Here is a 24,544-nt window from a genome sequence, read left to right as displayed (position 1 = left end):
TCTAGGCCGTGCAAGGAGGCCATGACGACCCGATTTTCACACTTGGCTCTCGCGCATGCGGCGATAGAAAACCCAACAGACGACTCGACCCTCTGTTCGAGACCTTTTGAATGCCTTCCATTGTGGTGAAGATTCGAGTGCACGTCAAGTTTTTTAACATCCAAATTGTGAATCAACCAAGGGGATGAGAGCCTGTTTCCTCAGGCGGTTAGCCAATCGGTATATGGGGCCTGTACCCGGAATGTACAAATTTTGGGGGGCGATATCCGAATACCCAGACACCCGTCGCTGGGTATGTCGCACAAAGTTCTTCTTCGCGTAACGGCCGCGTCTCATGTACTAACCAATTCTCCGAGTGTTAAAATGATGTTACTGAAATTCGTCCTATTCGCGGTAGGAAACGCAGCGTGAAACTGATTGGTTCAGTTGTTAGCTAAGAGCCAGTGCATTTGCATGGGTGGGCCAGGCGTCCATGAATGCGGTCGTAAAGAGGGAGGAATGCACATTAAGCGTGGGCGTGGGCGAGCACTGCGGCCGTATGTATGTGTGTTGTCATGGCTGGAGGGCCGCTCACATGGTGCTTGGGCCCGGCCGGAATACTTAGGCACGCGCTTTTGGCGCTGGTGTTGCAGGTCGTGCTGGTGGTGGACAAGCCAACAAACAGTTCCTGCGAACGAATGGGGAAGTTTTTATCCTTCAGCAACGAAGCGAAATCAAGCATGGCGCGCCCGTGGCGTGTGTGGGGTTTTCCCCTACATAACCGAGTCCCTCGCGTCTGTGTGTGCGTGTGTGTTTTGTGTGCGTATGCATGTGCGTGTGCATATGTTTTGTGTGCGTCTGCATGTGCACACGTGCACTCGTGCATGGGTTTCCTCTGTGTTGCATGTCTTTCTTACTGCCAAGCCAGGGAGCCTTGTGTTGTCCCTCTGTTTTCGCGTTTTTTCCCCGGGCCCTCCCCTACACCACCTGCGTTGATGCGTATGCGTGGACACCTTTTCCTGGTGGGCTTGGCGTTGGCGACCTGGACTTGACGTGGGGATTTAGCCACCCGTGACTCAATCACACGAATCGTTTTTCCTGGTATCCTGAACCTTGCACTCGTTCTTACTTGCTTGGACACTTTCCTGACTCTTTTGGATCAAGGGCTGGCGAGGGGATGGGCGCCCAAGCACCACGCCGGGCGGCGGCTTCCTGCGGGGCAGGCAGGCAGGCAGGGAAGTCACTGCGGCTGGTGGCGCCGCCTCTCCCTCCGCCCTACTAGAACGCAACGTTGTCAACAACCTACCTTTACATGTTCGACACCACCAGGGCTAGTCAGGGCGATAGCGACGTGACGAGAATTGTCGTGTTTTTTTCGGCGCACCGAACACAGTTATAGCGCACATGCCTACGTCTCATTTGTGTTTGTGTGCCGGCTATTGTTCGCAGCGGCATCACCGGTGTTTGCTCTCCAGCTTTGATGCATGTACGAACACGCACGAAATGTTGCGTTCTCGCTGAAAACATGCTATTGTCAAGAGTCAACCGCAACGCTGTTGGGTTAAGCTGTTGTTGTTTGGGGCGATTATGAAGTGCGGAAGGGGGAGAAGATACGTAGGGACGCTAGGAATTGCGACCGGAAAAGCAGACCAGCCATGAGTCTGGTCAATGGCTTGACGCGCACCGTGAGCACCGACTGGCATTAGTTGGGCAGAATTGAGCTGCTCCGGCATGACGCCCCAGGTACAGCTCGGCGCATTAGATCAAAGTAACGCATGTCATTCTGAGTCTGTCCGGCCGCGGACTGTGTGCGCGTGGTGCTTGCGATGGCAGTACTTCTTCTGCCGTTCCACCGTGTCGTGCAAATGCTATTTGACTATTTCGCTGGTGAATTGCAGATTCATTGGCATTGCACTAAGAGCTTTATGGAAAGGTGATTGATCCGCTCCTCATTCACTTTCTCGGGATGCAATGCAAGGGGCAACAGTTGCTTCGCATGGCGCCGTTGCGACGCTTGGAGAGAGGTGTTCACCTGTTTGGATTTTTGCAAATCGGCCTATCGTGCACCGATATGTGCTATGCGCGTATGGCACCTACTGTTACACGGGTTTCACGTGGCTCGATGCATAAAGTGGCATGCATGACATGTATCATGTCGTACATATAAGTATCATGTCGTACATCATCAAGTGATGCGGTATGTCGCAGCTCCGTTCTGTTTCTTGGCAGCAACAACACCCCTTCCTAAACCTTCAGCAACAGCCCTAGCTTCAGCCCCAAAACCTGAAGGAAAAAAATCGCGAATAAAAGTTAAGACCTGCAACCCTTTCCTACTCACGAATTGTACGGAAATGCGCGAAGGCGCTTTCTCCCTGCCAAGGGGCTTATGGCCCAAGGGCAACATTGGAAACCACCTAACTGGTATTTGGCCCCCCTTGTTTGTGGTCGGACCATCGTCTCGAAGCCGCTCGAAGTCCCTCTCATAGTCTCCAGACACACACACACACGGATCAAACTCCACCTTCGCCCGCGGTTGCGTAAATTGCAGTAAAAGCGCACTGCAATAGTCCGGTTCCGGGTCCATGACAGAGTGGCATAGGAGTGGCTATTGTCAGGAGAATGGGCACAGTCAACAGGCTCGGTCAAAGTCACGGCCAGGTCCAAACAATCACACCTATGACGATGATGCGTTCAACGGCCTTAAAAGGTACTCTCAAGCCGTTCTGGCTTCTTTGCAGGGCCATATAGGGCGTGTCTCGTCGTCCTCTCGTCTCATGATGCATTAGGAGGTGAATGAATGGTGGTGAAAAAACAGAGCAGGCTTTTCGCCGCCTGCTCTCGCATCTCCCGCATCAGCGCTCTATCTCGTGCGCGTGTGCAGTGCGGATGAAGGCCCCGTGCCCCGGAAAAAAACTCTCGCAACAGCTGCAAATTCGCAACGACAACAACAGCAACCGCAAAAACGGAAAGACCGTGGTGACAACGACGGCCATTCTCGCAGAGATTGCGAGTCGTATATATGAAGTAGCGCTTGGGTGTGTCATGCATCGCGGCGTCTACCATAACGTCATGAGCTCGCACGGCTGTACCCCAGCAGGAACCAACTTCAACAACATACACTCAGTAACACTTCAAAAGCGTAATTACCCTCGGTAATTACCTCTCGGCCGCGCTCTTCGTCAATTTTCAAATCAAACTTCCAAAGCTTCCCCAGCCAATCACCCAGCTTTCAAGCATCATACGCATGCATTCCTTTGTGCGTATATCCCCCATACCCAAGAGCCACAAGCCAGGAAACGAGTATTGCGAAACAGGTAAGGTAGCCGAACCCTCAAAAAATAAACCCCACTTGTTGAAATGCCGGGCCACCACTTAGGCACTTAGCAACCGACATGAGCTATAAATCCGGTCCGGCCTGTCGCACCAAGGTAAGGCCCGAAACAAGAAGAGAAGCCTGCAGCAGCTGGGGCTCCCCAGCTTTCCTAGCTGATGACGCATTGGTCTGTACAGCTAGGAGAGGGGCCGTCCACAGCGGACCGCCGCGGGGCCCTTGCCGGCGCCGACCGGGATCCCTTCCCTGAGCTCATCCCTGAGTTGGCCCAAGGGTAGCTGCCGCTGCCGCTGCCGCCGCCGCCTGCGGCTTCCTCCATCTCCTTCTCTAGCAAAACCTGAAGCTCCGCTAGGACTTGCGACATGGCGGGTCGTTGTGCGGGGTCTGGATGCCAGCAGGTCTCTATTAGGTTCCACGCGGCGTCGGGGATGGCTCGAATGCGGGCGGGACGGTAGCCCTTCGCCACCTGCCGTAAACATGTACACACAGAAATTGGCGGGCGGCGCTGGATGGATGCTGCTGAACGCGTCTTCCCAGTGCCACGCAAGGTAACAGCCTCCGTGCCGCTGCTAAATAGGGTTTAGGGTTTACCCTTTTTGCTATCATTGGGGGTCTCTGCCGCCTTCTGCCCGTTTTTCCCCATCCACCCACCCATCCACCCACCGCTGCCGCGTAGCCATGAGGTCCCGAGATCCCCATCTTCTCGGCCTTTGCAGTACTGAACACACTGATGGAGAGCACCTCCCCAGCCAGCACCTCATACGCCAGCACGCCAAAAGCGAAGACGTCAGAACGGTCGCTGTACGGCAGGTTGTTGTACACCTCTGCGAAGGTCGTATACAACGTGCGCAAGAATGCCCGAATGTATACACACATATCTTTATAAAATAAACAACAGGGAAGAAGGTAAAATGGGGGTTTAAGTATTTTCGAGAACTGCGCTACCTAAGGGGAATTTTCGTTCCCGCTTCACCTGAATACACAAGATAGACGGCCCAGGCCGTGTCCCTCACATGTCGTACAGTGCAATCCATGCACAATACAACAACTCCTACGCAACGGCGCGCTCACCCGGCGCCATGTACAGAAAGGACTTGGCCTTCCCTGGAGCAGTATTCAGTAAGGGCGGCAGCACACAAGCAGAAACACAACCGCGGCCAGGAAATGGGTTTGTAAGGAAAAAAGGGAGGACGATTAATACGCAAGTGTGCATAACATCCGTTAGAGCGAACGTGCTGATTTTCTCACTACAAACAAAAAATGTAAATGTTCTTATGCGCAACACGTTAAGATGCTTTTTAAAACAAGGAAACAGGCTTGGTCTTCTCTTTTGCTGTCGCTGTCCTATGAACGCAAGAGCCTGCGGTGCCAGGCTCCGTGATTGGTTAGATTGGTTAGATTGGAAGATTAGGTCAAGCGGTGCAAAATATATCATAAGCCTCAAAGCCGATTAGCCGGTGATCTCGCTCGCCGCAGTCCACAAATTTACAAATCGCGCAGCTACTTCAGCTTTCCTTACCGGGTAGGCTATAGACCCACTCCACTTCAACCGGGCTAAGCGGCTTGATCTCGGACAACCCCAGTTGCCTAAGCAGGCTCGCCACAGTGCCTAGCCCACCAGGTGCCGCCGAAGTGGCGGTAGCGGAGCATGTTTCGCCTCCGACAGCAGCCCCCTGCAATTTTGGCCCATCTCGGCTGCGCAAGAAGTAAAAAAAATATGTCGCCCGTGAACACGCGCGGTATGCGTATTGGCAATACTTTTGGGTCCACTGTAACAAGATTCAATCCTTATATCATTATTATAATCCATTACTGAATTTGTTCTGTTTTGTTCGCTCATCCGAGCTCACGTATTGGCGTAGGTTTGAGTTCAAACCCATGAAATACATTCGAACCCATTCCGAATTTGTTTGTTCATCTGAATTTGATCCCGTTACGTTAATTCCTATCCACATGTTCAAATTTTATATGAAATTTTGTAAGCGGTAAGGGGTCGTGCAGGATTAGCAGCAGTAACATACCGTGACTTGTCTGGCGACGTGGGCTCGCCAGCCGATGCCGAAGGGCTCTGGCCTGTTGGCGCTGTTGCCTGCTCCTTTCTCGCTGCCGCGGCCGTCGCTCGTCCTCGTGACGCCTGCACAGTGACCGAACCAGATTGCCGTATGTCGTACAGCAGAAGTTGCAATAAAGGGCAGCCTCTACTAATGTAAACACTCAACTTCCAATAACCATCCGGCACCACTTCTTTTTATTGCCTTGCTTCCTTATTTGCACCTTTGCATCTAGCAATTCAGATCCACCATTGGTTCGCCCTCCTTCTTCCGACAGCTCATCATTTGCCTAGCACCCACAAGCACCCACAGGCACAGCCCCCACTTCTCTCGCTCTTTCCCCCCTCTCTCTCTCACACATATGCATATATATGCATGTACATGTATATGTATAAACTTACATACATATATACGCAGTTACATATATACACAAGTCAGCCTCACCTCACCTCTGACATACTACTAGCACTCAGGCTCTCATCTCCGCCCTCCCCGGCGAAGTACTGCCTGCCGCTGGAGGTGGAGGAGTCCGCAAGTGGGTTGATGTGGGTCTGGGTGAACGCGCGCCGCCGCAACGCATTGGAACGATCCTCGTACAGTATGGCGTGGAGCCCAAAGTCCGACAACTTGCAACTCATGCCGCTTGCGACACCGGCGCCGCTGCCGCTGCTGCATGACCGCTTCAGCAAGACGCCGTCCTGCAGGTTATTATATATTCGGGAGATAAGAGATCTCAACGTAAGTTGAGATCGCTAACAGCCAGCCGCACCAGGAAAGCAACGAGGAGATGAGACACGTAGGAAAGCACAAAACAAGGGCTGTTTTACACATAGCCGGTTGCCGTGCACATGTCGTACCACCGATCATCAGTTGCCGTACACATGCACACACACGGCGAAATGCACCACCATGTTATCGGCAACCAACACCTCACCTACCACCCGCGAGGTGAGATATCGGGCGCTGCTGGTTCAGTGGATGGCCGACAGCTGCGCAGTACGACAGTGCAGTACGCGCATTGCAAATTTGACTAGTAAATATTGTGAGGAACGTTTCTTACCACCCGGATATCTCGATGGATGATTGGCGGCTTCCGTTCATGAAGGTAGGCCAGAGCAGAGGACAACTGTACGGCATCCGGCAGGAGAGTACGATCGCCACGTACGTCAGTTGCGAGGAGTGTATTGGTTGGAAGGACTTAGGAGGTGGAAAGGTGGGAAAAAATAGGGGAACGCATTAAATCTGGGGCACGATCCCAGGCAGAGCGGAACGCTAAACCACGTCTTTTTTTTTGGCGTCGGTGGGCGGCTGCTGGGGATGGAATACACGAGCACAGGTCCCTGGTGTTTGAGGTGGGGGCCGGTATCAGTTTCTCTTCATTGCTTTATTTACAAGACGTACGACAGCTGCGCATGCATGCCCTCGCGCGTCGCGTGCATGTGTGCGCCCGGCGTCGTAACGCGCACACGCATACATACATACATACATACATAGGCAGGCGGCTGGCAGAAGTTAAGGCCTGACTTCTGCTCCCAATCGATCCAGTCGACCCGGGTTCAAATCCGCCTGCCAGCTCCTCGGGTGTTTGAGGAGTGATGAAATGGGAGGTGGCCCCCCATCATATGGACGGTGTAGGACGTGATAATATCAACTTGCGAGCTGACCAGGAACTAAGTTGATGCGCCGTTGATCCGCTAGATTTGGTTGGATGCTGGTGGTGAGTTGCCGAACCCAACGAATACATTCTGAAGTCGGATGGGGTGACGGATTAGGGTGCCCCTCTAGCAGGGGAGAGCAGGGACTGCCCCGGGAAAGGGGGCCGCTGGCGAAGTTAACCACCCTGTAACAACATACATACATATGCACATGTGCATATATTTGCCCATATGCCATCTCCAACACTTTGTCCTCGTCGCATAACTCATTGAAGCACAAGTGCACAAGTACATCCACAAACTTGCACATATGCGTACATATGCGCACGCACACTTGCCTGAACAAGCCATCGATACGCATCGGCCGTCTTGTACACGCGCTTGCCCGTTGCCATGCTCCGCGTGATGAGCTCCTTGAGCGTCTGCCGCTGTACGGGTATGGCACATTACATGTACGACGCGATGTACGGCACAAGGGAAACGATTTTCGGCGAAAGCTTATCGTTAGCCACATGGTCCTCCAACCGGGCACGTAACGAGGAAAAGCGTGCACGGCACCGTACGGCAAAAAGAATGTCAGGTATTTAAACGCCAGATGTCCCATCCACGTATCCTTCATCCTTCTCGTCATTGATTGCAGTCAGTACCTCGCACTGCCGGACCTCACCTCGCACAGCTCCATACCGACTGCCAACGCCGGTGCGCCCTGGTTAGGCAAGAAACCGCCGGGAAGCTGCGTCACGCCGAAGCAGCGTACAATGTTCCTGTTTAGGCAATCGGTGGGGAAAATGCATTTGCAGAAGGAGGCAGAGGATAGAGAAACGCTGGTGCGAGGTGACGTTGGTCCGGTGATCATAGGAAACGTAACAATAACAAGATAATCTAGCGATTTTCCAGATCCCCGTGACATAGAGGGGGTCCATTTGAGTTGCATCCGTATTTTGGCATAAGGAGGTGACCGCGCATAGGTATGAGGGTACGTATGGCAAGCGCACAGGAAGGGAAATGGGTGGAGGAACACGCAAGTGGTAGGCTGGTGGAGATGCGGTTGCGTAAGTAAATTTAAGATGACCAAAAGCAATGAAACCCGCAAGCCACATGAGCCTGTTCGAGCGTCCAATCTTGTTCCACCCTAGCTTCGCATCATCTGGTGCACCTGTACCTGTACCTATGGCCCTAGCGACCCGGAAGATACTTACGTGTGCTCCAGCTGCATCGTGATTTCTGCCTCTCTGAGGAAGATCCTCTCTGGAAGATCCGCTTCAGGAGGCTGTTTGCTGGACCCATTCGCCGCCGTAGCTGGGCTAGGTTTGACAGTCAACGATTTAGACTTTGAGGTGAGAGATTTGAAGATTTTCAGAGCTACATCTTGTCCGTTGTAAGTGGTTCTCCAAAAGGTAGCGGAGCTAGACTCTCCGATTAGTTCCCGGACTTGCAAGTTTCGCAAATCCAGCTTTTGTGGCAATTCACCATCATCATTAGCCATAACTTTCACCGTATGCACTACAATTGTCTATAGCAACGGACTTTTAAAGGCGTTATGCGCTTAGGGCAGACCTAGCTTGGCGCAACAGATTTAGCTTGCGTCAACCGTATGCTCCTAGAAGCTTCAAATAGCAGAATCTCATTGTTAACATACCCAAATTATACCTACAGCCAGACAGCAAGCTGTCACAGACCTTTTCTTTGCAGGACTTTGTTATTGCGTCGTACATCTATCGCGCACGTGGCGCCATTTCGGTTACTGGCCCGTTTCGATGGTTGCGAAATTCAGAAGCTTTGAATTAAATGATAGTATCAGTAGGTTGCGGTGGTGCAGGCGTGCCAATGTAAAAAGGCTCATGCCAGCGCTGACGCCACAGTCAGTCAGTGTCCGTCGCCCTACTCCTACAACACGTCGCCAACAGATAGGGCTTTGAACATCTAAAGTCCAAAGCAACCAGAACCACCCTATATAGTGGCTGAAGATAGGGTTCCAGTTATAGTTCTCCGCGCCCACCTCCGCAAGGGCTGGACAGAAAAACCTCCGTCTGTCCTTCCAACACCTTTTATGAACATAAGTGTGTTAACACTATCATAATACACACATATGCAAACAAAATTTTAAGACCTGCTTTCTGGGCTGTTTAAGACTCAGCTTTGATGATGGACAGCTTGTGGGCCAGCCCTAAGGGTTCTTTTTGAGGGCCTAGGCTTAGGAAAATAGGAGATCCTGCCCTGAGCGCATTCACACGCGTTAAATCGACTCGACAAGCGCATCATACATGTTGCTGCGCGCAGCTTTACGGCAAGCCTACTGTCGTGCCTTAAGGAGACCTGTGGACGCGCAGCGCATGACTAATCTCCTTCCTCGCTCTCACGCTTCCCCTGTTTTGCGTCCCTTACGTGCTGCTTCCCGATGATTTTTGCAGCAAATGTTCTTCTTTTAGGTATTCTGTCTAAAAACTTTCCGTGCAACTTCCGTTTGGAAATTCCTAATGAAGTTTCACCATCTCATCCTTGCGTGTCCAGGACGCTGAATGGTGGCCGGCAAACGCCGGCCAGGACCTCAGATGGCACGACTGCCAGGCGTACATCACTAGCTTGGGGCCGTTTGGGGAGATTCGTTTGTGGCGGGCTATGGCATATGGATCGATGTGGGGACCCCGAATCTATCTACCTGCCTGCCGCCACTGCCGCAGCTGCTCCTGCCGCTGCTGCCGCTGCGGGTGCGGGTACTAACCAGAATGATAATAGCCGGCGGCTGTCATTGTTTTTTGGCCCCGGCGACGAGAAAGCAATGTCATCAAGGCGGCGGGACCGCTGTGTTGCACACAACCCCCTTAAACAGCGCGCTGTTGGAGCCGGGCCAGTTGTACACATAGCCAACCCCTCTGCCATCTGTGGCGACCCCAAACATATCGATTTGTGCGCTGTACGAAAGTACGGACTACGAAGTACGATGCGTCGCCGTGCAGTGGGCAGAAAGGGCAAGCAACTTCAGGTGTAATACACATACATGCACACGTGTTAGGCAGCGGCTAATCAGCGGTATATTCGTCACAACCAGCAACGAACCGACACAACCAACAAAACAGTACCACTGTATCGGGTTGAAGACCTTAAAGAGGTGATCACATCTTCTCGCCGCGGTCCTAAAATGGCGGTATGGCCTGCGAGCCAAGTTAAGTAAAAAGACCGGCCATTGGAAAAACAGCCAATCCGGACAGCCAATTTACTTGAATATGACTATTTTCCGGGCTTAGGGGCGAAAACGTCCTAGTGTGTGGGGCGCGCAATGTGCGGCGACGCTCCGTGCTTTGGACCGTCCTTGACGGTGCTACGGATGCATCAGCCCAGTCGGGCGTGTGCGATGTCACTTCTCTCCGAGGGTGAAGGGTCGGCAGCAAGGTCAGCGCGGGTGTGTGTGTGTGCTGCACCTCAAGACGGCTCACGGCAGGCCCCTGGGATTGCGTGATGGGCGTGATGGGGTTCCCAGCGAAGGCAGATTTTAGGCTTCATGACCACCACTACCACCCACCTCTACAACTGCATGATGAAGTAAGCTCACTTTGCCGTAACCTTATTGCAACCAAACGCGTTTGCTGCTGGCACGATTTGCTTGTTTTGTGTGCGTACGTGCTGGCTGTTCGTACACGTGGCGCTGCTTCCAGCTGGACGAGATACAACAGTTGTTCGGGACACATTGAGTTGCACATACCAGCTAACAGCAAGCAGTATAACGCATTGCCATGCATTCGTGCACAGCAGCAGCTTGATTAGGCCATCGCATAATATTTTTACTTGCATCGCCAACATGCACCCATGCAATAAAATGCACCGATGCTCTCCATGCGTCCCCTTCACACGACGCCGGCGCGAGTCGTGCACATGCACATGCACATGCACATGCACATGCAAACGAAATATCGATTCATCCCTTGGCACCGCTGACCCGAAACTAATGATCCTTGCGTACTAATCTATTCGCAATTTCCAGCAGTGCATTAATCCACTGTACCTAATTGAACTCCTGAGGCCATCATGTCATCAGCGGGCTTCCTGTTGCCGGATCCCCCAAGCCACAATCGGCCAACTAACTAACTAAATCTATGCACGCCAACAGGAAGCTCACGTCCAGTCATGTAGGCGTGTAACGGTCTAACGAAGCAGAACAAACGAACATGCATACATACATACGAAACGAACAACTAACTCGGCAAGCGCATTCGCGCAGCAATTGCGCAATCCATAGAAGCTTCTGGTCGACGCACGCACGCAGTCACGCCCCACACACCATGCAACAGTAGACACGCATACGCAATTTAGCACACGCACATTGGGTGAAGTTTCGAAGGTTCCTGTAAGATCAGGGTTGATATCGCCCGGGGCCCGCGTCAGGCCCGGTCAGAGACGACGTAAGGCGGTCGACGCATACATACATGCATACACACATGTACGCAACGTACACCGCATGCATTCACCACGCACATACATACATGCATACATACATACATACACACACGCACACTGTTTGTTTTCAGGTTCTTGGACACGTATTGCTGAAATTAACAACACCCGCATGGCGCAGCACTACAAAGAGCAGATCAAAAGCACAGTCCCAACAAAGTTACGCACGACGGCAACAACGCACGGAGCACAACATCACATAGGGAAGGCAACCCCAACAACCACATCACATCACAGCACATCACTTCACAGCACTGCACGCAGTTCGACAACGCCGTCTCGTGGAGAGCACAAACAACAATTAGTAAGTAATAACCAGCCGGCCGGACGCGGCCGCATACATATACCATCCAGCTCGGCGGTGCAGCAGCCGTCCTCGCAGCTGGAAGGCTTGGCCATTTCACCTTGGGCGCCTGTTCTGCGCCGCGTCCTCCAACCGACTCACAGGGACTCAGTTTTGTCGCGCTAGACGAATGCAACTTCGATATGTCGATGTTCCAGAGTTTGCTTCTTCGCCGTCATCGTTATCTTCGCCAATAATAATCATCTTTCGCGGTGATCTAGTTATTGATTAACTCATTATGGACATCCTTAAAGGCATGCACACGCACGCCGCACATCTTTGCGCGTAGTTATGCAGGGAGCCGCCCGCCCGCCTAAAGGACGGCCGCGTTTCGTCCACAATCCTCGTTAGGTCACACGGATAACAGGTCCACCAAGTTTCAAAAACAAACTAAAAATTTATACGAGTCAAAGAAATCCCGGATTGAGGCGATCTAGCGAATCCCTGCGAATTCCTCCGTTAGATGCCACACATTTAAACCGCGCCCTGCGCGCCCTGTGGCCCCCCACCGCCCAACACAGCAACCGAATTTCCCGGTACGTAGATACAGACAGACAGACATACGTAGATGCATACAAGCATATTACTGGTTACGTACTACATGCCATGGGTTTGAAAATTCGCACCCCTTAGATGATGCACACACTAAAACCCAGTCCGCGCTGACGTGGAAGCGGCGCTTTCTGTGCTCATGGGCCCGGAAAGCAAGTTCCGCTCAACTGAGGAGTTGAGACGAACCACAGACATCAACGGAGCCGTTGCGAAAAAGAGAAAGGATGCCACGAAAGGCATTGTAGTGGCGGGCATGCGGTTGCAGCAAGAGTACGGAAGCCGTCGAACACCCGTACTGCGCGCACCTGGACGGATTACGTGATGCCTAAAGCACCCAGATCACGAAGCACTGCGTGCATCAATGTTTTCAGAATGAATAAAAAAGACTTCCTGCGGGCCCCAGGCGCATCTCGACCGTGCGACTTGTGCGCAGGCCATCAGCGCGCTTCGAACGGGGGCACTGAAAAGCATCGCTTGAACGTCCCGCTACAACTTCAGTTGTAGCTGAGTGCCCTGCCCCTGTCATGGAATATTCGTTCTTGTAATTGTTATTAGTTTTTCAAAGACACGGAACTGATTCAGAAAGTTGAAAAATCACAATCACGCACCCCACCTGCCTTGCCCAAATCGGCTCAACGCACACCAAAAAAACTAATAAAAGTGTTGCCAATTAGGCACATGCATCCGGATGTCAGATAGATAGGAACTGGCCGCGCTCTTGCGGCGACGTGCCAGAGGACCGCCACGACCCATGTTCTAAGATTTGCTCCATCGCCGGCTTCTCCTCTTGCCTCTTTTCCGTGACTAGCGACGCTACTTGGGAAAACTAAAAAGCAAAACTGTCCGCGCGCAAAGACCGACAGTTGCAATAAAATTATTGTCCATCCAATTTTTCACGGTATGCTTCGAGCCCATTGCCTCAACAGGCAAGGGTGCTTACGTGTAACGTGTGTCAGCGCCTAGCTAAGGGAAAACGCCAGCAACCCTTCTGGTAGGGAGTTACTGCCGCCTGCATGCCTGAATGTCACAACCAACTCCCAAACCTCAACTCAAAAGCATCAAGTGTCGAAATGCATGCCAAAACTATAATATCCTGCATCGTGGACATACATTACGTGTTTAACGAAGACAAAACTTTTGCTGTCGTGAATAGGACACCCTCCCCGCCGTTGCCTGGTTTCTACCCCCAAGTCCTACACCTCTGCCCATCCCATAAAAAATTACGCCGGCCCCACCAGTCCAGCAGTAGTAATAGCAACGTGTCGTACAATACGGCCTGCCTAATGGTTGTACGGCACAGGTTTTGACATAACGGTTTGTGTCATATGTGTCATCGCTACAAATGCTCCCATTGATGCATTCTTAAAACTGATTTTTGGAGCAAGGCGGCTAGGGGAGCAACCATCCACCCACCAATCCGACAAACGACACGGGCCGTGCTCGGTGACTACTAAACTTTGGTAGGACTACGAATAGGCGCGCATACTAAGGGAGAATGTCTCGCTGGGCTGGCCTACAGCACTGACTACCGGCTTCCTCATCGCTTCCTCACTCATTTTTTGCCTTTGGCGGATGTGACTTTCTTATCTCCCGTGGCCTTAGTTCCATGCAACTGTCCGGATGCGACACCCGAGTTCCCGAATCCCGAAACTAATGATGTGCGAGCAAACGCGCACAACCTTCTGCCTTTGGGCGCCTGCGGGTGGGCGCCAGACGACGACGACGACGACTCAAACAATCACTTAATCACCCGAACCCGATTTCCCACAAAGCGCGTGCGTACAGGGACTGCATGCGGCGGCTAAAAACGTCGCTTTCTTTGCTCATTTTCACAGCAGACGACATGAACCGACGCAGTACAACGAGCTGCCGTACAAACGTCGTACAGCCCGGTGCACACGCATCCACACAAAACCCACGTATCAGCCCCCTGCCTGCTTCAGCTGTCCTGTCGCCTTTCGCTGCGCCCGATCGACAGACACCTCACCGGTTCGCAATTTTCAGTTGGGTGGCTCCGGCTGCGGAAGCGCGGTATTTCTTGAACAGGCGACGTGAGCTGCCGCCGCTGTACACGGGCGTTGACGGCCGACCACGAGAGTGAGCTGTCGTGTAACGCTTGCCGTACTGTTCCAAGGTTTAGCTTATAATGCACCCCGGCAGGCACCCTGACGTCGTGTTTGCGCTGCCCACAGTAACTCGAGGTGCCTTGCGTCCCCCTTTCGAAGCCCCACTAGTGCCGGCGGCGGCAGCGGTGCCGGCGGCAGCACCGCCGCCACCGCAGCTGCCGCCACCGCCGCCGTGCCTGCCGGCCCCATGTCCCCCCGTCGATGCCAAACGCGATGCGATGTGTCCGGCGGTCCGCTTGATGGCCCCGCCACCTCCACCTCCCCCGAAGCCCTCAATTTCTTTCGCCAGCAGTTTCTGGAATTCCGCCTGCACTTGCGCCATAGTGGGGCGCTGTACGGGATCCCTGTGCCAGCATCTTTCGATGATGGACCAGGCGGCATCGGGCAGCGCGTGTATTCGCGGCGGTCGGAAGCCCTCCGCTACCTGCAGAGACGACACACATGCACGCATGCATGCGGGTTTGGAAGGTTGCTGTGGACATGAGCTGAGCTAGTGATTATTAGTGGGATCATCATCGATTTGGGTTACACGGGATTCTTCCCGTGGCTCACAGCATGCCGCAGAGCACCGCCCCTGAGATGATGAACCCGCCACCTGATCGTCCCAGGCGCATTGTCGCGCGGGAACAATCACAGGACACATGCAAAAAGACAGACAGACATGCTGACATACAGACAGGCAGGTAGGTAGGTAAGTAGACGAAGCAGGGCACTTAGAGCACCTACCTTAGCGGCATATCCATGTGAATCACGGATTCCCATCTTGGCGGCTCGCCCCGTGTTGAAGATGCTAATCAGAAGCATCTCGGACGCCAGGAGCTCGTACGCCAGTACGCCAAAAGAAAACACGTCGGACTTCTCGTTGTACGGCTGGTGCTGAAAGACTTCTGTCGATTTGGATGGGAAGGTGATTAAAAGTGAACCATGTTAAGCTGCGATTTGAGGTTTGAGGTCTGTGTTGCGGAAACACGATTAAAACCAACAAAACCAAAATTCTAACCAAAAGTCGACCAACCGATGTAGCAACCCAGCGTGCAGCGACTAACCAAGCAGTCGACTGGGCAACTAAAGCAAGACATGCCAGCATATTTCCCAAAATATCATAAAGCTGTCAGGTTGCTTTTAAACAACCCACCTGGCGCCATGTACATCAGAGACCCAGCTTTGCCTGCAGGAATGAAGTACGGCATGTCGACGGTACGTCAGTACGGAAAACAATCTAGGTCAAATACGATAAACGTATTAATAATCCTGACGCAATCCAGGCCAAGCACCTGTTGCCGGCGAGGAACGAAATCCTATTTAATACCACAGCGGGTAATCGAAATCCATGCGCGTACAACGAACATGCGCTTACCCCCCAACCACAGCCGCACTCCAAGACATGCGAAGAAAGGACCGCAAAATTACCAACACAAATTCGCCCGAGTGCCTGGATCCCATCCCACCCACCCACACATCCGCACTCACCCGTTAAGCCGTACACCCACTCCATTTCGTGCCGTCGCAGCGGCTTCAGTTCCGACTTGCCCAGCTGCCGGAGTAGAGATCCAACATTACGTAACCCAACAGCCAGATTGGCAGCTGAAACCGGTTCCACAAGATCCGGATTACAACTGCAATCACACAAAGTACGCAAAGTATGACGAATGGGGAAGTGAACGACACGTTTGCTGCTCACAGTCCATATTGTGGAGTCTCATGCGCTCCCAAACGCGCACATGTGCATGCGCATGCGCATAACAAAAGGTGCATAGCCGCGGCTAACAAACTGTGATACTGATGTTGGTCCCCAATGGGCCGCCCACTTTGCCCTAAAAATTATTCGCTCTTTCAAATTACATCTGTCTGTCTGTTTGCATGTCTATTTGCATGTCTGTCTGTATGTATGTCTGCCATCCCCACGCACCTAAGCAGGACGCTTAGCGTCGCCGAGACGGCCGCTAGCGGCGACATAGGGCCCAGGGAGCACGGGGAGGCAAGCGTAGACTGCGTTTCGCTGTCGTCGTTGTGCGGTGGATGGTGGCTATATGTACTGAAACTCCTCTGCGCCAATGCCGCCTCGTGCAGCGCTGCCCCCGCTGCCGCCGCTGCCGTCGCCGCTGCTGCGGCTGGCGTCGCCGGCCCGCTGGCAGCCTGTAGCACCGACGTCTCACCCACTACGGAGGCGCCGACGGTTGGAGGCTTCTCCGCATCGCCTGTTCGAGGTCCATTGGGGTGAGACATGGGATGTCTTGTTCTACCGGTACCGTTGGCTTTACCGTTGCTTTTACCCGTGTCAAGTATAAACGAGAGTAACGATCAATAGGTTGCAAATTCATCTTGCTCACCACAGGGATTTATCGTTGAAGACCGTTGATGCCGTTGTAGTTGTTGTAGTTCTTGTAATTGCTGCTCTTGCAGTTTCAAGGAGCTTTCCTTTTCGTCCATAGGCTGTGAGGAAAGCGGCAGAGGGAACGCCGGCAATGGCGGCAGCGGCAGCAAAGGATCCTCTACCTCGCCCTCCTCCTCCCCTTCCGCATGTACCTGCTGCAGCCGCTGCTGGCGGTTTTGCAGCACCAGCTGCTGCTCTTGCTGCTGCTGGTGCTGTTGTTGTGCAACGCCCAGCTCTCGCCCGGTGGCGAACCCTTGGTCCGGAGGTGACGTATCAACCCCCATCCTGCGTGACGTGGCGCCAGGGGGCGACCCAAGGGTCCTGAGGCTAACAGCAAGCAAGGTATGCATCATTAGGGGCCCTTTTAGAGCGTGGAGATGGTGGGTGCTTGCACTTGCGAGAGTGGTTACTGCCCCTCTCCCCTCATGACCCGGGGCCCCATTCCCCCTCCTGCCAGAGCTGGTTCGAAGTAACTTGAACCCTAAGATTCCAACATAAACTTAAACATAAACAAATCCGTTTTCAATCCACTGTAACGCAATCCATTTAGTCTACGGGAAACAAAACGTAAATCCGGTGCATGCACGGTCGCCGGGAGCTTGAAGAAGAAGAGGGGTCAGTGAGTCCATTTCTGCATCGGCCAGGCAGACATGCGGTACGACAATGCGTGCCTTACCCGTCGACAACGATGGCGGCTGTCCTGGGCTCATAGTTGGGGTCGCACTCCTGTCGAATGACGTCCAGGGGCTTTGATATTGGCGTCACTGCATGTGGTGACGTCAGCGTCGAACTGAAGTACCGCATGGATAGTTGGGTTCTCTTTCCTGCGGCAGCAAGCAGCAACCCACCAAGGAAATGCGGGGCGCAATTCCATTTGTTTCTCTAAATCCACCAAGTCCCGCTTTACTCCGTTTGGGTGTTTGAGCCCCTCTTATTACGCTCTCTACGAGCCATTATGCAAACAGAACAAGCCCACCAAATACCATACTCGCACGTACGGCAGGCAGTACAATGCAGTCATTGCAGGGCTTCTAGCCAGGAAAAGCCAGAAGGCCAGTCAAGGAACCATTCCAAAACTCACATCCCCGACTGCCCGTCTCAGTGGCCAGAACCCCCCAGCCAAATGCATCTTTGATTCCCTGAGCCCCCCCTGAAACCCAGCAATTGCGGCCCCGCTGAATTCGACACCCACCGATGTTTCGGCTGCCTGCAGTGGAGAAGCTAGGCGCCACGGAGACCGTCAAAAACGGTGAGCCCTCAGCACACGGTACGACTCCGAGGGTGCCGCTGCGGCCACTTGCGTCCCGCGCGCCGCGCACACTGCCATCTATGAAGCGGCTGACGCACATTCTAAGGGAGGGGTCCTTTTCGTGCCCGGAGATGTCAGCCAAGGAGGAAGTGCTCCTAAGGGACTTGCGCAGCATCACGGAACGGTCCTCGGACACCTCTGCATGTAACCCAAGGTCTGACAACTTGCAGATGAGCTCGCCTGTGCTGGGGTCGCGCTTGAAGAGCACATTTTCCTGGGGAAGCGAAGGGTGCAGGGGTTTAGAGGATAGTTGTGTATGGATTTCTTCAGGGGTTGCTGTAGTTGGGGGTGGGTTGAGGGCTCCTCTAAGTAGGATCGGCAAAAACACAGTGCGGTGTCAGGCACAGTTCCGCAACTATGGGTTTATTTTTCCACGTACCGGCTTCACGTCACGATGAATGATAGGCGACTTTTGGCGGTGAAGGTGCGCCAATGCTGAGGCGATCTGCGAATTGTCAGGAAAATAAGGTAAGGTAACACACATCGCGGCGCCGGTGTGGGCAATAACGTGGACGACTGTATTCTTTTCAGGTCAGTGTCAAGGTTGTTGCGGGGATTGCAGCTGGGATTGCAACGGGGATTGCAGGCAGCGGCACGGTACTTTTTGTTATTGCAAGAAGCAGGAAAGGGGCCTTCAGCCTGCCTACGATCGCGCGTAGACGTGACGCGACTCGACACGATGATCCTGATGATTCTGTAGGTACGTAAGTACATACATACATACATGTGCATGCACGGGGCGTGAGTCCCCGGGTCTAGGTTCCGGTAAAACGAAGGGTGCACGCAGGTGGCCAAAGGTTTTCAAGTTGTAATCCGTGTGCCCAATCCCGTTATGTCGCGACGCAAGCTACCTATGCAACGTAATCAACAAAACGCGATAATTGTGGTCCCAATAGTAACATAGCAGCAGTGTGTGGGTTTTGCAACCCCGACAACGGCACCTGGGTAAGCCACGCATAGGCTTGCTTGAGCTTGTATGCGCGCCGCCCAGCCGCCATTCCCCGCGTGATTAAGTCTTTTAATGTGTAAGACTGTACGACATACAAAGCAACGCAACCAAAGGAGGGAAAAAGAAATAAGTTCGAGTTGGCGGTTCCGCTCTACGGTTACGCTGCCCAATGCTATCCCAAGACCCGAAAATGACCTGATGGTAGCTTTGACCAAGGTCAACAAAGCTGGCAGTCAGTCGGAGCTGCTGCTGCACATGTGCAGTGCGGCCTTGGTGCGAGGACGTGCGAGGACGTGCGAGTGCGTGTGTCTGTGTGTGTGTGCTTGTAGCCTGACAGAGCTTTGTAACGGTTGCAGGATTTCCGCCATGCTCGCAGCTCAGAGCGCAGGGGCACCGGGCGCAGGGCAATGGCAGTCACGATCTCATGCCCTGAATTCAGTTCCAATTTTAATGAGAGCCTTCGTGTATAGTGCTTGTGGAGTAGCCCGCGGTGCAATCCAAAGAAGGGAGGAGACGAACACGACGCCACGGACCCCCATCCTGAGGCACCCACCTCACACAGTTCCAGCACCATTGCCAGTGATGGCTCCGGCTGCTTCGGGACGAAGCCAGCAGGCAGCTGGGCCACGCCAAAGCACTGGACAATGTGCCTGTGCGTGCGTGGCGTCCAGGGTCAGATGGAATTCAACCAAATGGAAGGGAAATATTGCCCATTACATAATGCATATCAGCATCGCTTCTGTAATACTTTGCTTTTGTAGCTTATCTTGGTAATGTAGCACCGCATTGGGGGATGTAACACGTGTACAAGTAGAAGCGCCATGGCGCCCAAGAAGTGGGAGCAGACGCATTAGAGGGTCCTAAAGGGATGTTTTGCTTGGAACGTTGTGTTAATATTAGTCCAGATCTATTTGTACAATGGTTTGTGGTGAGACCCTGTCAGGCCGGCTGGGGATGCCGCGATTCGAAAGTCGTGCGCCCACCACAGCAACCAGTGCTTTCAACTGCAGTAAGCACCTCATTGTTTCTGAGGTCTTATGACATGCTGAGCTCATATGAATGCTTGCGCTGTCCGTTTCGCTGTTTGGCATAATTTGCCAACAATGGCGGCTTGCGTGGCTCATGCCCTTCCTTGTTTCTCCATACAGCTATGAAACGCCACGCCTAATCATCAACATGTATGAGTACGTTTGTACTAGCATTGAGCGCCCACCCAGGTGCGCATAGGTCGTTTGTCCCGTGCTCGCAGTTGTGCCATATATAACGACCCCAAGCACAACACACCTACGTAGTCAGGTAGAAGAATTAGCGTACCTATGTTCAAGCTGGCTTGTCACTTGAGCCTCTCGTAGGAACATCCGTTCGTAAAGATCGTCCTCGGGCGCACCTCTCCCATCGGCAGGCGCGGCTACTCTCGCCGCAAGCGTTGGCCGCGGCAGCATAACCTTGAGTGCGACATTCTGACCATTGTATGTTGCACGCCAGCAGGTTGCAAATCCACCGCGTCCAAGTTGTTGGGATACTCGCAAAGATGACAAGTCCAGCCCGTTCGAAGCCAAGCATCGGAAGTCATCGCCAGAGGCAGAATGCATGGCTTTTTTCAGCAATGGTGCCGGTGTGCCAGCTGGGGTTAAGTCGCCTTCGGGTGAATAACTTTGCAGGAACAAAAAGAGTGCTAGCAGAGAGATAGCACAGTTAATAAGGGCGTCTTATTCATTTATTCATTCTTCTTGTTGTGCTTGGAAAAAGGACAGAAACGGTGGCCTCAGCTGAGTTTCAATGAAGCAGCAGGTGCCCCTTCCTTCCCACGGAGCGTCCGCTGCCGTACAAGGTGGCAAAATTCTATTGTAGCGCCTTATCCTAGGGCTTTCTGTAACCGTTGTATTGTCTACAAAGTTATCGGTGTGGCTTGAGCTTGTCCTCCAGTTGGAAACGTTGGGCTTGGAGTTTTGTTCCGTGACCCACAGCGCACGTGGAGCGCTCGTGCAGCTAGGTCGTTAAGCTAGCGGAGTGGACGACACCGGGAAGGTAGTTTGCTACCTCATGATCCACATGTCTATGATTGCAACGACAGAATGAAATGGCCAAGATGCGTATGTTAATGATTAGGAGAAAACCAACCCTTGTTTTCCAACTTTGCCGAGCGCGTTCGTTTTCGTGTACTATGGGATGCCCAAAAAGATAGCATTCTAGGAATGGGAAGTTGAAACATCCCCTAGGCTATGTTAGGCTACACTGAGAACCTCTACGGCTCCGCAGACGCTCTGCTGCAGCAGTAGGTCAAGGAAAGGAAAAATTGTAGAATGTTGTGGCTTTTACATTTATCAAATGAGTTCCTGTGGAAGCCGCCTTTCCTTCATGGCTTGAGCATTTCCCTGTGCGAGTACTGCGCCGTAGGCCGTAATGGCTGTGGCCCCACGCGGCACTCATGCGTATGTATAGAAAGCACGTGCAGGGACAGGACATGCCACATGAATGGATTTCATTCTCCATTTATAATTGAATTTTTCAAGATGTCCACTTGGACTGATGCTTTTCGTAGTCGAGACTCGATAGGTAGGGTGTCGAATAAACGACACGTGTTATCCCGACGAATATCAATCCAGATATTGACGCAAACTCTTTACCTCTTGGGAATTGTGGTATTAGGAGGTCTCAGTCACCGCCATGCTGCCCGGAAGGACGGAGTTGTAACCTGTAAACATCACGCGCAGTTCATGAACCCCTATAAATACTGTCAAGCTTGCTCATGGAATTCAACGTCGCTGGATTGCAGGCGCCCTTTTGCCAGTGTCCTGGATGTTCATCTAGGGGTGCCACACAGCAACTGTACCGATAGAGTCCAACAGTCATGTCCAGTCTATCAAGAATACAATCCATTATCTATAGATTATGTGAGATTAGGTATGCACCAAGCATCGACATGTGTCGAGGCGTGCGGCGGCTGCGGACTTGCCATCCGTCACGATGACATCATTTTCAAATAGTGATAGCTCAACCATGCAAACCCATTTTAATTTCATTCGGTCTCCCGAAAGCTAGCCTTGAAGTTGGCCCTTTTGCCAGCAATTTGTAATTGTCTGAGCAGCTCCTCTTGCAGCCAAAATAAAAGTTACCTATAATATGTTTGTAGCTTTACCTATATCCACTACACAAGAATGGAAGGCCGACCAGGATTGGGAAGATCCGGTGAGAAGTGGGACGGCTGCAGTTCGCCTGCTGCCCGACTCTCCTGCAGTTATTTAAGTTCCCTCTTTTCCTTACACATACAGAGTGCAAGACTGTGCTGCAACATTAAAGACTTTAGTAACGCCGTAATGCGCGGATAAAACGCCCGCAACGCGACTACTCCAACGCGCCAAGCAAGTGCTAGGAAAACAGGAACACGCGCACGCAGCGCCAAACGTTAAAGCGCTATATATACAAAACTGGCCACATTCCAAGACAACAAAAACAAACGACCCTTACGGTAAAGCCCAGAGGCGACGGCGATATCTGGGAGCCATCCAGCATCCGCTCCGTGCTAAACCATTAAGACGTGGTAGTCCTAAACAGCAACCTACTTGGCTCCAAAACGAGCGCACTTCAGTAAACTTCGTGGGCGCGCCGGCGTGCTGTGATGGCGTTGAGACCTCTATGCATCTCAGACCTAACCTCCCCCTGCTGTTGAGGCTCTCCGACGTTACCCACGCTGGGGAACCGCGCGTGTGCCGACCTAATGCTTCATTTAGAGCGGTATCAGGTCGCAGAAATGCGGGCAGAGAGAATAGTATGAGCAAGTTGTGCGGGAATAAGTTCACAACCACGCTGCTTAACCACCCTGCTGTGCTGGATCCAGACGTCTGCTTCGTACAAACGTGTCATGAGGCATGATGCTGTACATGACAAAAGCCAATTACATATGCGAGTGTCTAATGCAATGTAACAGCAACATCGGCAGCGGCAGGTATCTATAGATTAGGTATTCTTAGGGTATCGGAACTTTGCATCACACATACACCGGGTGCCTTGTCTGGACTGCTTGCCTGGGGGAATACGCCTCAACGAACGTTCCGCACAAATATAAAGAGATTTAGTCCGCATCTTTGGGGCCTTTCGGGAATTAAAACTGTTTCCGCGACCGGAGGATGATCCCCTGCAACAAAAGCCTACCTAATCGGAGGATTATCTTGAGCTTAAACATTTAAACAGGGAATATGGTAACTGGGTGGCTACCTTTTATACTTTAATTTGTTTTGGAAAACGATGGTTCCTTTACCGTTGAGTCTAACCTTGATTTCGTTGGGCCCGTAACCCCGCCCGTTTCACCGGCTGGCCTGGGGTTCGTAACCCTAGGGTTGAGGCGCTGTTGCGCACTGTTGGGCAAACAGCACAGCAGCAAGGCAATCGGTTATAATAAATCCTTCTGTTCCACATTTAACTAACTTTCCTAGCTCAGCTGAAGGGGGAGCGAGGCCTCTTGTAAGTTTCATCGGCTTTGGCGGCGGGAGTTTCGTTGCCAAACGCAAGCTTTGTACCGGTACGTATGTTGTTTCCCGCCAAACGTTAACGCAAAACACATCAATGTGTCATTAGCGTCGGCATTCTATCTATTGTGAAAAGCTGTGAGGTTTCTGAGGAGTGTACACGTCAGACCCAGTACCTGCCCATCACCCCCGGCTTGAACGTTTTCCCTTTAGTTCTGGCCACCACCTCTACGGCCCTCAATCAAGACAACTTAAAAGAACAGAGATTGATGTTAAATTTTTTGTCGTGTATTTATTTGACGAGTTGTTCTTGTCCATGAGAAATTGCGACCGCGGTTTCGCAAGCTTTTTCCCGGCGGCTGAAAAAACATTCCGTATGCAAAGCCGCTGCCTCTATACAGCAATATCTCCTCCGTGGCCGTTTGACACCACCTTGAAAACAGCTTCGGGAAAACACCCCGAAACAAGGCCGCTCTGTTGAACCGAAATATCACTCCAAGCAACCGTAAAATGTACCGTTGACATGAACTATTAAGATTGATGAGCTTATGAAACGTCCTAGCCTAAGTTTCGACCTTAGTTATATGTGACTAGTGCTATTCCGCCCACCGGTTGTCACAAAACATGTAGCGGTTTCATGGAGGGGTCGGGAACCAAGACTCCGTTCAATAGTGCTAATTTGAAAATAATTAAATATGATAACATCGGGCCTACAGCTAGCGCGAGGCCGAGAGGCCGCTACCGAGTGCGTGGGAGGGACCTACAGCGCGGCTGGCGGGGGCCACAGACATCCTTAGCATAGAATGGTCGCAACAGGAGCTCGGCAAGCAGTTTTGCGGGCACTTGAGATACACTGTTTGTAAATATTAACCTACTAATTTCTGTAAGGTCATGAACGGTGCCGCAAAATGCTTTACCTGCCACGCACGGCTAGATAAGATTGGATAAGATTCTCGCTAT

At 52.4% G+C, this 24,544-nt stretch overlaps 2 protein-coding genes across 2 annotated transcripts; both read right to left on the bottom strand.

Annotated features, from left to right (window-relative positions):
• Positions 1 to 1,055: 1,055 nt before the first annotated feature.
• Positions 1,056 to 8,502, bottom strand: VOLCADRAFT_85870 (uncharacterized protein; the record flags this gene model as incomplete). Its single annotated transcript, XM_002945623.1, has 11 exons — positions 1,056 to 1,191; positions 3,544 to 3,776; positions 3,974 to 4,134; positions 4,382 to 4,414; positions 4,830 to 5,005; positions 5,332 to 5,444; positions 5,811 to 6,059; positions 6,422 to 6,487; positions 7,349 to 7,444; positions 7,684 to 7,780; positions 8,216 to 8,502. 11 exons carry the CDS (start codon positions 8,500 to 8,502, stop codon positions 1,056 to 1,058), a joined length of 1,647 nt encoding a protein of 548 aa, XP_002945669.1.
• Positions 8,503 to 14,010: 5,508 nt separating this feature from the next.
• VOLCADRAFT_85869 (uncharacterized protein) lies at positions 14,011 to 20,710 on the bottom strand (the record flags this gene model as incomplete). Its single annotated transcript, XM_002945622.1, has 15 exons — positions 14,011 to 14,056; positions 14,348 to 14,425; positions 14,531 to 14,910; positions 15,213 to 15,373; positions 15,622 to 15,654; positions 15,957 to 16,102; positions 16,396 to 16,684; positions 16,817 to 16,919; positions 17,013 to 17,145; positions 17,537 to 17,624; positions 17,942 to 18,383; positions 18,549 to 18,614; positions 19,314 to 19,367; positions 19,672 to 19,768; positions 20,433 to 20,710. The coding sequence occupies 15 exons, from the start codon at positions 20,708 to 20,710 to the stop codon at positions 14,011 to 14,013; spliced, it is 2,394 nt and encodes a 797-aa protein (XP_002945668.1).
• Positions 20,711 to 24,544: the final 3,834 nt, after the last annotated feature.

This window comes from Volvox carteri, assembly GCF_000143455.1.
Source record: "Volvox carteri f. nagariensis unplaced genomic scaffold VOLCAscaffold_1, whole genome shotgun sequence".
Taxonomy (NCBI): domain Eukaryota; kingdom Viridiplantae; phylum Chlorophyta; class Chlorophyceae; order Chlamydomonadales; family Volvocaceae; genus Volvox; species Volvox carteri.
Note: the sequence above shows the minus strand (reverse complement) of the source record. Positions and strands in the feature narration are given on the sequence as shown.